Source organism: Agelaius phoeniceus, chromosome 5, assembly GCF_051311805.1.
Source record: "Agelaius phoeniceus isolate bAgePho1 chromosome 5, bAgePho1.hap1, whole genome shotgun sequence".
NCBI classification, from domain to species: Eukaryota; Metazoa; Chordata; class Aves; order Passeriformes; family Icteridae; genus Agelaius; species Agelaius phoeniceus.
In genome coordinates, this window is record NC_135269.1 from 17,546,432 (window position 1) to 17,567,011 (window position 20,580).

The 20,580-nt window shown below is 42.4% G+C and overlaps 1 protein-coding gene across 2 annotated transcripts; it reads left to right on the forward strand.

Annotated features, from left to right (window-relative positions):
- The first annotated feature begins 5,441 nt into the window (after window positions 1-5,441).
- Window positions 5,442-18,010, forward strand: NDUFA9 (NADH:ubiquinone oxidoreductase subunit A9). Of its 2 annotated transcripts, none has more exons than XM_054631496.2 (11): window positions 5,442-5,616; window positions 7,747-7,917; window positions 8,665-8,762; window positions 8,946-9,037; window positions 11,377-11,518; window positions 12,269-12,371; window positions 12,747-12,814; window positions 12,951-13,027; window positions 14,444-14,539; window positions 16,336-16,402; window positions 17,739-18,010. In XM_054631496.2, the coding sequence occupies exons 1-11, from the start codon at window positions 5,457-5,459 to the stop codon at window positions 17,904-17,906; spliced, it is 1,242 nt and encodes a 413-aa protein (XP_054487471.2). In that variant the 5' UTR covers window positions 5,442-5,456; the 3' UTR covers window positions 17,907-18,010. The 2 variants fall into 2 exon arrangements, with proteins under 2 accessions (XP_054487471.2, XP_054487470.2); XM_054631495.2 differs by lacking the exon at window positions 5,442-5,616 and adding an exon at window positions 5,943-5,967.
- The last annotated feature ends 2,570 nt before the right edge of the window (window positions 18,011-20,580 follow it).

The following is a 20,580-nucleotide window of genomic DNA, read 5'->3' on the forward strand; positions in this document are numbered from 1 at the left end:
AAAATGGAATTTTTAATAGAAATTTATTCATAATTCCTATTAACTATATCCATATTTCCCTATGTACATGTTTTCTACTCTGCTTGCAATGTAAACATTTCAGCATTTTCATATTGCAGTATAGCTGGAACTTGAACCTAAATAATCTCCTTTCACTTTCACAGCTGAATTTAGTGCAAATAGTGAAACTGTACAAAGATGAAAAGCAATTAAGGCTATTATCTTAGTAACATAAATAGTTCCATCAAAAACAAAGGAGCTAATTTCCTGCTTGAATGTCTTGGCTATTTAACATGCCTTTAGTGTTATAGCTTAAGATGGAATATTTTAAATACATGTTTTGAGTGTGTACAGTGTTTTTGACTGCACTCAATGGCACAGTGCTGCTATGTCCCCTGACCTCACCGGTGGGGAGCTCTGAGGGAGGAGATTAAAGTACAAAAGCTTTTTGGAAGTGCAAGCAGCAAACCACCTAAATTGCAATGCATGGGGAAAGCTGTAGTACCCATGTAAAGAATGGCTAAAAACCTCTGAAACCCTACAAAACTGCTAAAATGTCTGCCTTTTCACCCAAAGTATATTTAAAAAGTGTCTGTGAGTGCCAGTTTGGGACCACAGGATGCCTTTTTTTTTTCTAATTACACACCTCCTGTCACAGTATTTAGCTTTCTTTGAAGGAAGAGGGGAAAAAACCCAAATAAGTTGCTTGTTGAGGAAGTGTTAATTGTACACTGCAGTTGCACATGCTACTAAGAAGCCTTCATGGACATAAGTAAACACTTTAAAGTGTTGGTAGTATCTGTCAGTGCAAGAAAGAGGACAGCAACCTCAGGATTTTATTGTTAATATTTATAGTCCTACAAAGAAAGAATCCATTAAAAAGGGTGCCTAAAGCACAAAGAGCAGTTCCTGATATTTTCCCGTATATTCAGATTCTCTACTACTAATCAATTTGTCTCTGGCCCTAGGAAGACACTGTCCTCCTCAGTAAGAATACCTATGGTCAAGGTATGTGTAAAAATAGCAGGAAATACTGTTTTCCTCCTTATCTTTGCCCAAGTGACAGAGTGAACAGCAGAAGAAATATGAATATTTTCTCTTCATAGCGTATTTATTTTGATTTTCTTCTGTTTCCTTCAGACAGCCTACTCAGCCAATCGTCTGTAGGAGACAACCATGGTTCCTTGTGAATTATTTCTCACCACAGGCTTTCATGAAGGAGCCTGATTTTCAGCACACAGAATGGAGTATCTTTAACATTAACTTTGAGCAACTTGGGCAGCAGATGTTCCATAAATGCTATAGGCTTTATTTCTGTCCTCATGGAAATGCAGGAACATTCTTCTGACTGTGACATGCCTGCCATAAGAAAGGAGGTTCTCAGGGAAAAGTGGGAAAGTGTAGCTCAGATCCTCTCCCTGCAAAAGTGCTCAAAGCAAAGGCTGTCAGGTGGATACTCAGGAGAGAAGTATTTCTGGAGGAAAAGGCAAAAATCTCAGGATTCTACTTGTTCTCATACTGATCTTTTCCAGACTTGACAATTTCCAAACAATCTCCAGAGTAAACTAGACATTATGGCAAAATACCTCTACAGTGTACTGAGTTGACTTGTCTTGCAAAATAGAAAATTAACTTTTGCACAATTAAAGACACATAAAAAGGTGAAGTTAAAGATGTGACTTTCTACAAAACCTCCTCTTGCTGATATTGCCATCTAGGTTAATTTTAAGTCTCTTTTTAAAAATCAAACAAGATTACAATCTCAAGAGCTAGCAACAATTTTTCCTTGTATTCTGAAGAGCAGTGTTGGAAATGTCTTTGTAAAAGCTAAGTTAGAAACGATGTTCTAACGGGGCAGACAAAATTCCCTGCAACTTCACAGGGGTTTTGGGTGCATGTTGGCCAAGTTTATACTATTGCTTCTTTTTTCATTGTTGTAAATATTGCATTGAAGTTCCTTTTAAAATCCGGGAATCCAGACAAAGTCTATTAGCACACTCAGCTATGCAGCAGCAGTATAAGAGTTGAAAAAGGGGATAAAATGTCTTCCATCAAGAAAAGAACTCTGTAGGAAAGGTCCTAGACCCTAGTGAAGCCATAAGGAAATGAGCTTATTCCATCTCTCAGTGTAATTACAGACAGGTAGAATTGAAGACTTAAATATCTGCCTAGATAAAGACAGTGGGGGTTTTTTGTTGTTGTTGTTTGGGTTTTTTTTTTTTTTTACTAGCCAAATGAGAAAGCTCCTCTGCACCACAAGAAACCAAATAAAACAAACAATCAGTATATGAGATGGAGCAGAAACTAGCTGGTATTTAGGAATTTTAAAAAGAGATTTCTGATCAGAAAAGATGAGAAGGCAATGCAGCTGCCACAACCAAAAAAAAAAAATAACATCTAGATCTTCTCTTTTCAAAGTCCCTATAATCTCTCTTTTCATGTCACATACATATCTCAAACTAAGCAAAAGCAGGAACAAAGGGAAGTTACGGCCTTAACACCTTTGTATTCCTTTGCAATAAAAGCAAAAAGAATGCTGGTAATTATTTGCCTTTCTTCTAGTTCTATTCTAAGACTGTTTTTGTGGGCTATTGTAAAGGAAAAGAGGAAAAGGAGAATTCACTAAAGGTATTGCAAGCTCTATTGTCACTAAAATCTGCAACCTCCTGAGAGATTCTGAAACATTTTGACACCAATATGGATGAGTAGAGGTGAAATGCGAATGTTTGGGGGAAAACTATTATACAGAATTCAGGAAAGCTTTAGAAGAGAGTGAAAGAAACTTGAGAAGGAACACATGTATACCGACACTGAGGTGTGCATTGGAAAGCTGCAAGAAGAAGGAGTTGGCTAGCAATTGTTTCTTTCCCTGGCACACAAAGTCAAGTGCCCCTTGATTGCCGTACTAATTAAGGGTCTCATTAGGGTTTCAAATGGAAGGTCAAATTTCTTCTAAACTGCATGTGGAATCCTATCCTTTCAGTTTCGCCCAAAGACTTTCAGGCTCATCAGCTGCCTTAAAGAAAAGGTCCTGGAACAAAAGAGACAGTGCTGGGCATCCCTTTTCCTTCGCGGCTTTAAACGCCACAACACACATTCGTATTGTGCTTCTTTTTTTCAGCTTCATGTACCTTGACACTTTTGCTCCCTCACTGAGCCCAGCTGGATCATTTTAATCTGGATTCAAAAGAGGAGAAAACAGTTGCTCAGTTTCCCATTCCTTTTGAAGCCTACCAATAACCCCTGCGAATTGGGGCTAGAAGTTTTCCTTTCAAACTAAATGGACTACCCCATTCTTTCTTTTGATCATGCAGAGCTCCTGAACCTGAACTGTATCAAGTGGAACTACTGGTCACAAAATGTGCCCGCTCAAGAAGCTGTTGTCTCCACATTTAACTCATATCCTGTAATAAACAACACACAGCTGGACTTATGCCCATGGACCATCACAGTCCTTCACTCTTGCAGGTCCCAGCTTCAGAACTTGCTATGTTCAGCTATTGCTCCCAATCCAGAGCTCCTAGAACTAAAAGTAAGCACTGCCTTCACTTTGTCCTTGCAGCTTTTAAAGTGCAGCACACCCAGGAATGCGTGCTCAGCTCTTGGGACCCTCGTGCACTGTCAGTCTCAGAGTCCAGTTACAAAGCTAAGAATGTTCAGCAGCTGGTCAAACAGGAGAAATTCTAGAAGAAAGATGCAGTGCTGGAATTCACTTTCCTTGTGCAGCCTTTTGCTGCGTAGCCAACAGTGAGACAATTCGTCTTCCTTCACATGCAGAATCACACGTCCCTTCCGTCTATGGAAGAACATATGCTTTCAGCCTGGACTAGAGCATCCACAATAGAACCTCTACACTGCCGGCTCTCACACGAATGGTGCCGGGACAGAAAAGCGCTCAGCTTTTTCCTGGGCGCTGACGAAATGAACCACACGATGGCGGTGTGGACTTGCCAAAGAAGAAAACGCACTTCGCCTATGTGAAGTACCTGAAAGTGCAGATCCAGGTTGAAATCGCCACTACGCTCAAATCAACAGTCAGGACAAAAGAATTTCGCTGCTCTCCCGAGTACAAACTCTTATTTGCCCCACACTCAAGCGGCAACAAGAACTCCTTTACGCTAATACATTTTTTCACTCTCGCAGAGATCGGCTACAAACTTGGAACCATCTGGCAAAAGCAAAGCTCACAAAAGTGTCAGCTGCAAATGCTGGTGCTGCCTTACAACTTCTGCTGCACTCAAAGAACTCCTCCTCACACTGCTCAATTTGGCACGTGGTTTCCACTTCTTCAGAAATGTTGGCCTTACTTTGGACAAGGTCCTGTGCTCAGGATTGGTATGCAGCTGCTAAGAGTGCCCCGGGAGGTAATGCCCAGCAACAGTGCTCTATCCCCTTTGTACGGGCTCATTTCCTGGATGCTGTTTATTCCGGAGGAGGGAATGCCATTTCTTTTGAGATGGGCTTATAGCTCCTCTCTTTGGCAAAGAAACCAATTTTGGATCCGCAGATTGGGTAATCTTCAAGAAATTTAATGGCTTTTCCTAATAGGCAGTGCTGTCAGTGAGAGCTGTTGAAGTGTTCTGGGAATGCAAAAGCCAAGCTGTTGATGAGCTTTCTGTCCTGGTACCTTTAGTGTGTGAGCAGTTCCATTTGGATCCTGGCTCTGTGAGACTGAAGGTTTATGATGGTTCATAGAGCTGAGAAGAAAGTGCAGATAGTAGGGTGTGTACTGGTAATTCTTTGGGTGCAATGGAAGTTGTTAGCTTTCTCAGCTGGCACTTCGGTGAGCTGTGTTTTTGCCAGACGGTTTCAAGTTTGTAGCTCGACTCTGCCAGAGTAAAAAGATTATTAGCACGGAGGAGTTCATGTTGCCGTTTGAGTGTGCTGCAAATCAAGAGTTTGTACTTGGAAAGGGAAGGTCAGCGAGATTTTTTTGTCCTGACACAGTGGACTGGAGAGCAGTGACGTTTTCAGCTTGGCACTGCACTTGGAGTGGTTTAGAGCAGGGCCAGAAGCGTTTCCTTCTTTTGCAAGCCCACATCGCCATCGTATGGTCAGTTTTATGAGCGCTGAGAGTGCCAAGGGAAAAGCCAGGCTTTCATCCTTCCCTTGCGTCTGCAAACAGGCCAAACACACAGGTGACTCGCACTTTCCTTCTCAGCTATGCACAGCATCACATCCACCGCTAATCCAAAACTGTCCAGGTGGGGGCCGGGCTCTGCTCCCAAGGAGCAAGGCACAGGACAAGAGGAAACGGCCTCAAGCGACGCCAGGAAAGGTTCGGGTTGGACACCACGAAGCATTCCTGCACTTTAGGAAGAACTTTTTCTTGGACATTGGAATAGGCTGCCCAGGCTGGCGATGGAGTTGTTGTTACACCCTGAGGTGTTAAAGGAAACAGCAGAAGCACCGCTCAGTGCCACAGCCCGGCTCATACAGCAACCTTCCCCACGCTCATGAGCTCCGGGACTTCAATCACCTCGGCAGCCCCTGAGGGGCCCCGCGGCCCCGCCCTGCGCAGCCGCGCTGCCCTCGCGGCCTCGCGCACGCGCCTCCCCGCCCCGGGAAGACACAAGATGGCGGCGGCGACGCGCGGGCTGCGGCTGCCAAGGGCAGGTGAGTGTCAGCCCCGCCGGGCCCCTCATGGCCCCGCTGTGCCCACCGCCCTCAGCCAGCTCGGCCCGCCCGTGCGGCTCTGCCCCGGCCCGGGACACGCTCTGCTTCTGGCTCTGTGCGAGGGGAGCTCGCACTGCAGCGGCTGGAAAGGAGCTGCCGAGAATTTTTCCGGGGGCGCGGAAGTGATCGTGTTTGTGCCTCCCTTCTCCTTAGGGAGCTTGGGATTGGAGCGCAGAGGGCTCGGGATGTAGCTGCGGGTGTCGCGCTGGGGCTGTCACTGCCCTATAGCTAAAAGCTTGGATTCCTTTTGCGGTTTCTTACGTGACTGTGACCTTTGGGCCATGATCTATGGTAAAGTTCAGCTACCAATATTATATTTAAAGCGTGTATTTGAGTCTTTGATTCTGTTTAAACTGATTCTGTCCAGAGTCTTAGATTAAGTAACATGGGAGATGGCAAACGGGTTTTGTGGGTAAAGGGCAGGGAGGAATTTAATATCCTTTTAATGGGAGCAGTGTGTTCTTTATTTACCTAGGTGGCTGTCAGACTGCCTTCCAGGACAAAATGAGAGATGTGGTGTCTTTTTCCAGTTTGTGGGCTTGGGAGAGAACGGGGATAGACAAACTTTTGGGTAGAGAAAAAGGTGCTTTGGGTTCACTGCAGATATTTGAGCTTTAATTCATAGAATGACAGAATTATTTGGATTGGAAGGGACTCTTAGGATCATCTAGTTCCAACCCCCTGCCATGGGCAGAGACACCTTCCGCTATCCCACGTTGCTCAGAGCCCCATCCAGCCTGGCCTGGAACACTGCCAGGGATGGGGCAGGCACAGCTGCTACAGAAAATGCAATTTAAAGCAATGATTGGGCATATAAACATAGCTGGTGATAATTTAGGGTAGCTAGACCTTATAGACTAATGGAACAAGGAAAATTGCTCATCACTAAATACCTTATAGCCTAAGATAAGCACAGCAGGGGAATTCACAAAAGTGGGAGAATACAAGACAGTAATTAGATATTATTTGTTGGTATGGTAATGACATTATGAAGAGCCTGCCACCAATAATTTTTGCAGAAGTAACAGCAAGGAAGCTAGTGAGTTGTTGGAAGCTGTAAAGTATTGCTGATTTTTTAACTTTCAGTGGCTCTCAAACTGTCTTTCAGGACAAAATTGGAGATGCAATATCTTTTTCCAGTTTGTGGGGTATGGAGAGAACAGGGATAGACAGACTTTTGGGTAGCGAAAGACCTCCTTCAGGTGCTGAAATCTGGTTGGACTTTCTGGTTGGAGCTCTGCCAGCTGAGGTGACGGAATATCATTTATGCCTCTACACCCCCTATCCTTTTGATCTTCTGAACATTGTGGTTGCAGTGTCAGTGCCCCTGTGTAACTGGTAATTCCTAACCACATTGGGATAAAACCTTCTTCAGTGTGCACATGTCAGGATGTCAGGTTGCTCCCAATCCCATCCAGCCTGGCTTTGGACTCTTCCAGGGATAGGACAGCCACAGCTTCTCTGGGCAACCTGTGCCAGGACCTCAGCACCCTCACAGGGAAGAATTTCTTCTGATATCCTATCCTATACCTCCTCTCTGTCAGTGTGAGGCCATTCCCTCTTGTCCTGTCACCACATGCTCTTGCATATCAGTATCCTGATGATGTCCTGCCTCTGTGGCTCCCAAGTTTTCCTAGCTCCTTGAGGAAAGGAACAGCTTTGAGACAGTATGCCATGTATCATGGATCTGGCTCTTTGCATCTCTCCCTCTCTCCTTGCTTCAGAGCTGTGATACAGGAGGATTGCTTCCTCTGCTATATTTTATATTTTTACTGAGTATTCTTTACTTGCTTCACCTTAAACTCGCAGTGAGCTTTACTTGCTCTTTAAGAACTGATAACCTTTGTTTGCTCTTTCCCTGTTTCAGTTTGGTCCTTAACTTTACTGGCAACTTCCCAGGCCTGCTCTCCTCTGACCTCTCCAAATGTCTCTGAAACAACAGTCTATAAAAAGCCTTGGCATGGGATATTAGAGAAAAAGGATCTGTGATGAGAAAACCAATATAAGCTATGAGTTAGCAGTGCTGAATCCCAATTAATGTCCCAAAATCTCTCCTGTTCCGTGTTGCAGGCCATGGAATTTCTGTCCTGCATGCAGCACCGTCAGTATTGCAGCAGCACCGGCAGGTCCATCACGCCATGATCCCTCATGGGAGAAGTGGAAGATCCTCTGTCAGTGGCATTGTGGCCACTGTCTTTGGAGCCACAGGTTTCCTGGGACGATACGTTGTCAACCGCTTAGGTAATGCTCACCAGGAGTACTGATTAAAGAAACTACCCAAAAAAATGTTTAACTAAACCAATTGGTCTCTAGGTTGCAGGGTGATGGAGAAGTTTTTGGCATTGTGGATCTTAAAAGTGTTTTGCAGTCTGCCTAAGTTCCAGTATGTGACAAGTAGTAAAAAGTGTTTTAATCAAGGAAATTTTGGAGCTTTCGAAGATTAAGGTCATTAAAACAAGTCCTACCCCTCTGTAGAATGCAAGTCTGAGGAAATCTACAGCATGTATTTGATTCTTCTGGCTTTAGCCTTATTAGGACATTTTACTAAAGGTTTGCAGGAGTTTGATTGGAATTCTTTAAAGTTGCCCTTTTGAATTGAAATTTTGGAAAATAACTCATGCTGCTTTTTCCCCCTCCTTTTCATGCAGCTTACAAAATGTAAATATCCTTGTAAATGTTCCATTTTTTAGGTATTGTGCTCTGGTTATTGGACACACCATTTTTGTTTTGTTTGTTAATGAGCTTTGGCATTTTGTCTTGCAGGCCTAAATATTAAGGAAAAGTTCCTATTTAAGAATTTGAATTATGTAGGTTCAAGAAGAACCTTAGTTCTGTTCTACTTTTAGCTTTGCAGATACGCATTCAAGATACCTATGTCTAATTGTAGTGCTTTAATGCCAGGGGAAAAGGGATTTTTGTTTATTCAGAAATTCATCTACTTAAAGGGATGTATTTGTTTGAAACTTTGGGGTTTTTGTGGCCCTTCAGGTCGCATTGGCTCTCAAGTCATCATCCCCTATCGCTGTGATCAGTATGACCTGATGTATCTGCGGCCCATGGGTGACCTGGGGCAGCTTCTCTTCATGGTGAGTCTGGCTTGAGATCAATCACAAAGCCCTGGCTGTGCAAGGCAGCCAGGTAATCCTTCTCAAAGACACAGCTCCAGCTGTTGTTTAGCCTCTAAATGGAAATGGTGTGAAAGAGCTTGCTTTGGTGATGCCTATTTACACATTATCTCATCTTTTCCCCATTTGATACTCTGCTTGCAGGAGTGGGACTGTAGGGACAAAGATTCCATCCGAAGAGCCGTGGAACACAGCAATGTGGTCATTAATCTTATTGGAAAGGAATGGGAAACAAAGTAATTTTCTTTTTCTTTCTTTTCTTATATGCGATAGATTTGCACCAGTTATCATAGCCATGTTTTACAGCATGTGTGTGCAGTGATGTTGCCATTGTTCTTGGCTTCTGGGAAAAGGCAACCCCAAGATTTTGCATATAAAATTTCTTTAAAAGGTTAACTCCAGTCCTGGTTGTGATCTGCTTTGGAAAAGTGCATTCTTTCCACAGTTTTCCAGTGTACAGCTTTTGTTCTGTCAGAAAAATGAAATGTGCTATTTTCACATACCTAGTGAGTGTTCCCTGAGTGCCTTCCTATAGATGACAGAGCCTCACCAATTTTTTATATTTATATTTACATTGACAAATCATACATTATATTTGTATTTACATTATCACAGAAGTAAGATTTTATCCTGTCACTTGGATATAGTGATGAGTTGTAGCCAGCTAGAAAGAGCCATAATCAAACAGGAATAGCTGATAGAGAGTTGGTTATTAAGTTGATCATTAAGATTATGACTAATAACTTCATTCCTTGGTAGAATTTTGGGACAGACAATATTAGCTACAGAAGCATTCTTTGATAATAGTTTCTAAGAATAGTTTCTTTTTGAAATCCATATTTTAGGTTAAAAATTCCCATATTTTAGGTTAAAAAGACCTGTAACAGCCACCTTCAGGGTGTATGTGTGTGTTCATGCAATTATGTCCATTTTATTTAAAGCCTTGTGCAGAACTGCCAGACAAAAATTTAGTAGTGAGATTTGCCTTTGTGCGGTGCATAATTTTTGCTCTGGTAGTAGACAGAAACAAACATAGATATCAGTTTCATCTCTGATCACCTAATGCTTTTGTTGCCCTTTTTTTTATGAACAGCCCTTTGATGTTCAAAATTTCTGGTCTTGTGTAAAAGGTGTGATTTATAGAAAAGACAGTTTATTTTATTGTTAAAAGGAAGTAGGAGGACAACAACAAAAAGTTTCATTCTGTTTAAAAACCCCCTTGTTCTCGGTGCAGTTTCAATAGATTGAAACGGACAAGTCTTGGTCCATGTTTAAAACTTTTGGACATTACAGAACTTAACCACTGTGTGGCACACATGTTTTAATCACGTGTTTTGTGCATGTGGCTGTCAGTGGTGGTGCTGAAACCCTGAGATCGAGTTGTCTGGTTTGTTAAACACGAGGTCAGAGTAACCATTGTAATCATCCCAGAGCCTGTGAAAAACTTGTCCAGAAAGAAAAGTAAAATTAGATGGAGAGATCAGACAAAAAAAGCAAAGCCTACCATGAAATATTTTCTTCCTTGCTTTGTACTTGTGTCCAGGCTCCTCTGTGTGTACTATGTTGTTTGAAACTCCATGGTTACGGAAGGGATGTTGTTCTTGTGTGTTTCTAAATCTATTTTGGTGAGCAGAAAAGGAGTGATGGTTCCCAGGATCAGATTAGTTATTGAAGGCTCAAAAATAACTTCATATTTTTAAGCCTTTCTTTGGGCTCCAGTGGGATCTGAAGAGCTGTGGGAGGATATAAGGACACAGAGGGAGGTGTTTGGATAAGATGTTTGTTACCCAAAGCAAATGGTCAAGATGCAGGAGTGCCTACAGGGACAATACAACAACGTGAGAAGCCAATTATTTTTCTTGCAATTTTGGAATTGTTGGCAGTTCTGCATGGAGACAGAGCTTCTGTATTGATCTTGATGAGATACCAAACTGGTTGACAGTATAACCATCTAATTTAGGCCCCTTGAATATCATACAGTAAGGGGAGGATTTCTTGCTTCTCCTGGAAGTCCCTTTCAGCTCTGAAATGGTTCTAAATGCTCTGACAAATTGTTTTTCCATTTGCATGAGCACCTCTGTGTTCTCTGGTTTGTTTTTTTCTTCTTCTCCCCTACCAAGCATCTACCCTGATTTGTGCTCCTCAGAAATTTCAAGCTTCTTTGTAGTGTAATTAGGTGTGTCAAATCAAGGCAAATTTTGGACAGGATTTGTGAAAACATAGCCTTACTCAGAGTTAAAGATGCAGGAGAGCTTCTTTTAATAAATATAACCTGTTTTCACTTTTACTGGGAGTTTTCTCTGTCACAGACAAGTGGACAAGAGGATTTTTCATACTGATTTAATCTTACCAGGTGAAAGGGCAGAGAAGCTAAAATTGAAGATTACAGTTGCAATTTCACTTTCCTCTAATTTTTATTATATGAAGAGTCCATCATGAAGGGAAATTTTGTTTCTAAGACTGTCAGTAGGTTTCTGATAATGCATGCAAGTAATATGTAATAATTGCTTTTTGGCTGAGTGGCAGCCATTGTTGATTGCTCTTAAAGTAATGTTTGGGTCTTGCCTTGCTTTAGAAACTTCAAATTTGAAGATGAATTTGTAAATATTCCTCAAAGTATCGCAAAGATAAGTAAGGAAGCTGGTGTGGAAAAATTCATTCATATCTCTCACCTGAATGCTAGCATGAAGAGTCCCTCCAAATACCTCAGGAACAAAGTAAGTCTGTAGTCCACTTAAATGTATTTCTTGAGAACGTACTTTGTATTTGGTTTGGGTTTGGTTTTGGTTTTTTCCCCCCAGCTGGGGCTGTTTGAAGGACATCAGTGTATGAATTTACTACATGCTATTTTCTGCAGCTGAGAAATGTTTGGGCTTTCTGTGAGACCTTTATCTTAGTGCAGCATCTTGAGGATCAAATGGCTTGGATATAAATCATTTTTGTGCTACTGATTGCATCACTTCTTTCAGTTCTGCTGTTGCAGACATCTTTTCATTAAAATCCTTTTATTAGGATTTTTTCCTGCTGAGAAGCTGAGGAGTTTCAGCAACAAAATGTAAGCAATGATTATCTGCTGCTGTGGAATGCAACAGGTCCATCTGTGATTGGCCCATCTTGGATGTTTATAATTAATGGCCAATCAAGGCCAAGCTATCTCAGAGTCCGAGACAGCTGGCTTTTGTTATCATTCTTTTCTTTTCTATTCTATTCTTGGCTAGCCTTCTGAGATGAACCTTTTCCTTCTATTTCTTTTTAGTATAGTTATAATGTAATATATATATATATATCATAAAATAATAAATCAAGCCTTCTGAACATGGAGTCACCATTCTCGTCTCTTCCCTCATCCTGAAAACCCCTGTGACCACTGTCACATTCTGGAGTCAAGGATGCTTTCTGTTATGAAAGGCATCTACTTCTGCTTGGTTTAGCAGGGATGTAATGAATGTGTTTGTTTTAATTGATAGGCTGTTGGAGAGGAGGCTGTGAGGGAAGAATTTCCAGATGCTGTAATTCTGAAGCCTTCTGAGATGTTTGGGAGAGAGGACCGATTTCTCAATCATTATGCAAGTAGGTACTCTTGAAATAATAAACCCATGTATGATTTGTGTAACTGCCTATAGAGAAAACAGAGAAAATGGATGGGATTTGCTTCTGATAAGCAGGTGTGTTCTTATCAGCAATGTGTGGGATGTACAGCATCATACTAACTTCTCACCTCTTGACAGAATTCTTTCTCAATCTAGTTAGATGTTGCTCTTTGTTTTTATTTTTGTAATAATTTTTTTATTTTGGGGGGGGGGGCGTGACCCACTCTAAGGAAACAGCAAATGCAGCCCTCTCATTACTGTTAATACGAAAACTAAATGTGTCTTGAAAAAAATGCTGCTGCAATTGGCTGGGAGTTCTTCCCAATCCTAGTGATTTTCTCTTTTTTCCCATCAGACATGCGTTGGTTTGGTGGTGTCCCTCTTGTTTCTCTGGGCAAAAAAACAGTGAAGCAACCAGTCTATGTAAGTTTTCCATGAAATCCCAATCCCAAATCCTTGGTGGGTGGATGTGTCGATCTGTAAACCACCTCTGAAAGAAGAGTTGTGTGCGTGTATTCCCGTTTTCTCTTGGTAACTTGTCAGAATTTGTTCCTCGCAGGTAGTTGATGTAGCAAAGGCAATTCTTAATGCAATTAAGAATCCTGATGCAAAAGGAAAAACATATGCCTTGGCTGGGTAAGTCACTTTTTCTGATTCTAATTAACTGTAGTACATCTTTTTAGTGTCATTTTTTGGCATGCTGCACAGTACATTTTATTTCTCCATCCATGCACACAGTTTGAGCTGCAATAAATTCCACCTCCTTTTTGGGAGGAAAAATGGCTCAAGCTCTTACTGTGAGTACTTTGAAAATCCTAATCTGGGCCCCACTGCATTTCATGTCATGTATGTGCACACAAATAAGTAGGCAGCTTGGGAAACATGCTAGACAATATGGATTTGGGGAAAATTCTGGTAAAGCTGTATGGAAACCACCTGGAATTAGAATGGCTTAGAGGCAGTGGATGTACAGTTAGAGACTGGATTTACAGGTTGGCCAGAGAAGCTGTAGCTGCCCTATCCCTGGAAGCGTTCAAGGCCAGGTTAGACAGGGCTCTGAGCAGCCTGGGATAGTGGAAGGTGGGGATAGAATGAGATGGTTTTAAGGTCCCTTTCAATCCAAACCATTTTATGGCTCTCTGATCTCTTGGAACTTTTCTGGAGAACATGTCAGTTGAAGGCTCAGTTTTCATGCTTGCATTCTTAGACCTTGGCATCTGTGAGACCCTGCGTTTATCAAACTGCTCAGCAGTGTGCTCTTGTGGTGTCATGGAGCTTTTCAGAATGTTTTGGAATGGCAGCAAATTGCCTGGAAGGCCAAGGGAGATACCTGACAGCTCAGTCTGAGCATATCTAGACAGCCTAAAACGCCAAGGCAGGATCTGAACAAGAAAGGAATGGAAATTCCCAGTGGTTTGTGTTACTCTTAGGCAAGTGGATGGAAGACTGACTGCTTCATTCACTTCATCTTGAGAGAGGGGGAATGCATTTTTTGGACAGTTCATCTTGCTTTTAAATAGAACAAAATACTCTTAGTCAAGTAAAGGCAAGTGAATCAATTTCCCCGCAGCCATTTCCTACCAAAGATGGAATGTCTTGTTAATAAAGCATCCTTAATTCTCCATTTTTGGCTTCCAAGTGGGCTTGAACAAACTCCTCTCACAGTAATGGAAGTCTTGGAGTTCAGAATTGGAGTCAGCATGGAAGGAGGCACATTCAGGTGTGCTTTCATAGCAAACAGAAACACTTCATCCAGTGTGGTAGTGGTGGGTTAGCCTTGGCCAGCAGCCAAATGCCCACTGTTCCTTTCTGCCAAATCCTTTCCATGCTTTTCCCCAGCTCCAGGATGGGCCTTTCCAAAGGCTGCAGTCCTACAGGATAAACCTCCTACCCTGTGAGCCACAGGGGAATCTCTGCAGGCAAATTATTTGGATTGAAGAAACAGGCTTTTTGTTGCCTTGGGGGTGGAGGGTTTAAAATTGTTTTTCTTCTCTGGTGCTAATATTGCAGTGTAGCTGACTGAGGTGTGATGTTTGCTGCGTTCCCTTCCAGGCCTCACCGGTACCTCCTGTACGACATGGTCGAGTACATTTACGCTGTTGCCCACCACCCCTTCATTCCCTACCCACTGCCACGGCCTCTCTACCAGTAAGTGGGACCCTAATTCAATAAGCTCTTGGCAGCACAGAAGCATAAATACCTGTTGCATGGGTTACTTACTCTGCCCAGTTGTTATTAAAGTGGTGGGGCTGCAGAAGTTGCCTTTCCTGAGGTACTTGTTAGCCAGTTTTGAGCCTTCAGCTCGGGGACAGGCCTGCATTTGATGAACTGGTATGTGAAATGCATGCTTGTAGTGAACTTAACATAGCTGTTCATTCCAGAGTCATTTCTCCCTAACATCTAGGGACAGGGTGAGAGGACATAGCCTCAAGCTGCACCAGGGGATGCTCAGGTTGGACATCAGGAAAAATTTCTTCACAGAAAGGGTGGTTGAACATTGGAATGGGCTGCCCAGGGAGATGTTGAAGAAACAACTGGACATGGCACTCTGTGGTCTGGTCTGGTTAACAAGGTGGTGATCAGCAAAGGTTCGACTTGATCATCCTGGAGGTCTTCTCCTACCTAAGTCATTCTGTGATTGAATGGCTTTGCTGAGCCAAGAAGCAGCAAAAGGTCCTAATTCAATAAAATTAGTAGCAAACCAAATGATTTTTAACAATACCACAAGGAAAATCTGTGTGTATGTTGCTGACTGCAGGCCCTGACAGATTTTTTTGCACAATCTTAAGGATCTGCTACTGAACCTGGGCCTGGTCCTTAGGGAATAATCACATCTTTTTGAAGAGCTACCCCAAACAATAAATGCCATTTCAGCAGTTGCCCTCAGCACAATGGGGCTGTGTTATTATTTGGCACGCTGGTCCTCCTTGTTTTTAGTACAATGCAAATTAACAAGCTTAATCAGTCACCAGAGTTAGAACCCTCATAGCAGTATGACTCAGCATTGGATCCATGGAAGTGCTGATGGATAACACTGAGAACATCCTAAACTATTGTGGCTGTTCCTCTATTGGCTGTAAGAGGCACCAGGCACATGGCTCTGGTGACACAGAGCAGCTTGTTAGAAAGGTGATATGTGGGTGCTTCTTAGTTTCATTCACATTTGCTGCAGTCCATGTTCTTCTTTTTTATTTATGGGCTGAACTAAGTGATAGTTCATATTTTTGAGAAAAGAATGCACCTCAAAGGCAGATGAGCTTGGTTGTGTTTATGTGCACTAACTCAGTAACAGCCTAATCTGCCAGGTGAGCACTGGAGCAAGTCCTCCCTGTTCAGTGAGAGATTCTGCTGTTGGTCCTGAGACACTGAGCAAGAACTGTAGCATTATTTTCTTTTCCCTGTCACGGGAAACTTCATTTCTGAAAACTGCGTATACCCCAATCCTCACCCTTTTTGTAGATTGCTCCAGATTCCACCAGCTTGTTTGTGTTGCTGATAACTCATTTAATTGTCAGCAAATGTGTTTTCTCCTAGAGGCATTGAATCCAACATCATGACTAATTGGATTGCTGCCTACACTGGCAGGGAACAGAGTTTGAATGAAAGGCAGGGGCAAGACTCAGCCCTCTGCTGTGTGGGGAATTGGATGGGGGATTTACTTTCCTTACCCACTAATGCTCATTTTAACTTCTAGAGATCTCCTTCTTCATTCCATTCAAAGTAAAACAATACAAGATCCAATAATTCAGGAACAGTTAATTACCAGAAACACAACTAAGTACTTGGTGGCTGGCACATCTAGTGCTATAATGAACTCAGAGCTTGCAAGAACAGCTTCAGAACAAGCTCTTGCTCACCATCTATTAAGTCTGAAATAATTTTTACTGGATTTCTATGTATCTGGATGAATGACTGCACTTTTGCAATATTTCTTCTGTTCACAGTTTAGTTGCAAGATTCTTTGAGATGAATCCATTTGAACCATGGTTGACACGGGACAAGGTGGATCGGGTAAGTGTGGGACCAGCCAAAAATCCCTCTTGGGAAATGTTTCATTTTGCATTTTTAACTCGCACTTGAGTTTTGCTTTCCCCAAAACCACATGGAATAGAAAAAAGTGGAGATTGGATGAGCAAAGTGAGGGGGGGGCAGTGCTCCCCACTCTTACTCAGTTTAGGTACCTCTAGATGCACTAAAATCACTTCCATCATCCAGGGAATGGTGTTTTTAACAACTGAAGTTGAACTGACACCCTGCACACATTCCAAAATCTCGCTTAACATTCAAGTGTTTCCTGGGAGAATGCTGCCACTTCATGTTTATTCCTGACTTCTCAGAATGTTTCACTAGGGGTGGAGAAATAAGTTGCAAAAAACCAACTGCAAGCAAGGAAAAAGTAGGAATTGGCAAGTATTAGTGTCAAAATTTGGCATATGTGTAGGCTAGCAAAGATAGTCATGTATATTCCCTGAACTTTCTACTTTCTGAATTTTAGAGTGACTCTCCCTCCTGTTTTGCAGCATTGAAATTTCAATATATTTTGTTATAACACAATATCAATTGCCTACTTAACCTGATTGTCCCCCAGGATATAATTGTAATGTCTCCAAAAACCTTTCTTCAGCTGTCTTCGTAGTTTCTTCCATTACATTTCATAAAATAAGCCTACACCAAATCACTAAACCTGCTGCAAGTCAGCTGTAGTATAGGTAGTGTAAGAGGGAGTTTCTCCGTGTAATTTCTCGGTCTGATTGTTCCTCTTTCCAAGCTTTTCTTCCTTAAATAATCTGTACAATATTAGATGTGTTTGATTCAAAAGACCTTTCAAGGAACACCAGCATAAGAGAAATCTCTGTTTTCTATGGGTTGCATATATGGTAATAGAATTAACCATGGTAATAGAATCAGCTATTTGTACAAAGCCATGTTCTAAACCATAAACAGAGCAAAACCATCTACCAGAGGTGATAATTCAACACAACATTTTCTTGACAAATCAAAATATCCATAATTGGAGTTCAAGTATAGCCTTGGAGTTCCGCTTAATTTTGCTGTTGCAATGCAGTAACCTCCCTGATAAGGTATGGAGAATAAAGGAAGGCCCTTCCTGCATGGTATTTATTCCTGAATTAAAGCCTGAAGGACTTCTTGCTGGATACAGAATACCTGTACCTCCTGTTGGAAGTCTTGGTACTCAAGACCTTGTGTAATTATGCCAGAGTTCTGTTTGAATCTTTCTTCTTCCTCTACTTGTTTTGGCAGGAGAATAATTGCATTGGGTGTAAAGCTGTTCATTTCAAACGAATTATCTTTTTTTTTTTCCTTACCCTCCCCATTCTTGTTGAAGTTTCACACAACAGACATGACATTTCCTGACCTTCCTGGTTTTGAAGAGCTGGGAATTGAACCAACCCCCCTGGAACAAAAGGCCATCGAAGTCCTGCGCCGTCACCGCAGGTTCCGCTGGTTGGACGCTGAGCTGGAGGAAGCAAAGCCAAAAACACAACCCATATAACAGCTGGCAAGGGGGATACTTAAAGCTTCTTAAACTGCCTTTGGATGACCCAACTTCTTTGGAGAACTGTGTACATACTGAGTAAAATGTATTAATCATGTAAACTCTATTTCACCAGTGTTGTCTTTTCAGTTACGGGGGGACTGTCACTGCAATGTGTATTTTCTCTCTGCCACAGAAGCAAATAATATGGTTCCTTAGCTGGTGAGCATTGTAATGTTTTAAATGTTGTGACTAGAGGGAATATGCTGTAACACTTGTCCCTTTCTCCCTTGGCTCTCAAAGCAAATGTATCACTGAGCTTTAGGTGCTTAAATAGTTTCAAGAGTGTTGCAGTTCAGGACTAGGTCATCCAGAACGCCCTTTCCAGTAGGAATTGCTGGGAATGCTCCCTATTCAGACTACGAGATCTCAGACAAAGCCCTGGTTTTAAGTTTTTGACTCTTCTGAACTTGGTTTTCTGCGCTGAACATGGCTCTTAAAGAAAGTGACAGTCTCCTTTCAGGGAGTTGCAGAGAGCCACAAAGTCACTGAGCCTCCTTTTCTCCAGGTTAAACACCCCCAGCTCCCTCAGCTGATTGCTGTAGCCAGAGAACAGGATCTCTCACTCTTTCTGTATTGCCAAAGTACAGTGAAACTCCTGGACAAAGTGTTTCTCAGATTTCAAGAGCTTCCGCATCAAAACTGCTGCTGCTAATGTTTACTCTGAGAAAGAGGTGGGCTCTTGTGAGTTTTTTGATCCTGCCTTTGAAGGAAGTATTAAATTTGGCTCTCTCATGGATTGTTTATTTTTCTTTTGATAACATAAGTTCAAAAGCTAGGGCAAACTGGAAGTGAAGTGCATATTAGTAATTTGAGCATAAACTTTTATTAGTTTTGACTGCCAGCTTTTCTCTATCAGACCCTAACTCTGTAGTCTTATTAGCATTCATTTGCTAAGTGTGGCCCTGATCTTGATTTATTGCACGTTGCTCACATCCTGCTGTGAAAGCACTCATGTTCCTGAGCTGCTTCAGAAGAGTATAGAGAGATGCAATTATCACATAGCCCTGCACAGCTAACAAGCAGTTTCCATTTTCAGATAGCAAAGTGTTGCAGGAAAAGCTGGCAAAGGCAGTGTTGGAATGTGAGGTGCCAGTTCTGGAGATGTTTACCATGGTGCAGTGATTTATTTTTCCCGCCCCCCTCATTCAAAGCACAGCTTTTCCAGTTGCACCACTGAGCTCTCCTATGGGATCTTAATTCAAACAGCCATTAGAGAGTGGGAAAGGGATGAATATCCATGAGAAATTTACTTGAAGCAGCTGTTCCACATCAAGAATATGGGTAAAGTCACACCACAATACTTTGCCTTACACAGCGCTTCCCCTTCCCACCTTGCAGAAACTAAGCTGTGATTTCTCCTAAGTTAGCTTTCTGTAGCAATTCCCTTATTTTGTAGTACAGCCCTGAGTACAGAATTACTGTAATCCCTAGAATTGCTAAGGTTGGAAAAGACCTCCAAAATTGTTGAGTCCAATCTTGGGTTACCACCTTGACAATTAGACCAGAGCGCTGAGTGCCACACCCTGTGGTTTCTTGAACACCTCCAGGGATGGGGATTCCACAGTGTACCAGCCCCTTCCAATGCCTGAGCAGCCTTTCCATGAAGAAATTCCTGCTGATGTCCAACCTGAACCTCCTTTGGCACAGCTTGAGGCTGTTTCCTATTATCCTGTCTCTTCCTATTGGGAGCAGAGCCTGACCCTCACCTGGCTGCACCCTCCTGTCAGGGACTTGCTGAGAGCCAGAGGGTCCTCTGAGCCTTTTTTTCTCGAGGCTGAGAAATGCTTAAAGGTTTCTCCAGTTGCTTAGAGGGCAGATTTTAATGACTGAGAGGAGCATTCATGCTGGCAGTAATTATTCTGTAGTTACCTCTCCCTCTGTGCTGTTACTTCTTCTTTTTCCTCTGCCCTAAGAAATGCACATGGATACTATTCTATGAGATGAGATCAGAGGACTGATATATTTAAAGCAATCCAAATTTTGAGTAATTAATGAGAATATTATTGCAGCTTCTTTGAGGTAAGGGAGCAGAAGATGAAGGGCACTGACAAAAAAAGCAAAGGGAAGCCAGTGGCAGAACTGAGAACTGTGATTGTGGGCTGCTATAGGGCTTCTTTCCGCGAATTTACTCCCTAAACACCATTCCTTCTTGGAAAAGCTTAACATCAGTTGGGCATGTTGCAAACTACAGAATGGAAATTGCCTTTCTCATCGTCACTAGGGAATGTCGGATTTTGTTATCGAGATTCTGGTTTGAGGCAGCACATGGAATCCACAGCTGGAAAAACATCTCTAGCAACACAGACCTGGCTTGCACTGAATCGCCAGTAGTCGGAGCTGCTGCTTAGCAAATCCTGATCCCGGTTTTCCATTCACCTCTTCCGGAACCTCCTTCCCCAGCATTCATCCTCTGGGCTGATACAACTGATTAAAAAGCTATTAAGTACTTCCCTCCGAAGTTTCTTGTGTATAAATATCGAAAGGGGAGTGGTCAACAGCTCACTGTCCTGATGGACATCGGGGACAAGTGGTGTCCCTCAGGAGTTCATGCTGGGACCTGTGTTATTTAATACCTTTTTTATGATGTAGCCAAAGGGATCAAGTGCACCCTCAGGAAGTTTACAGATGA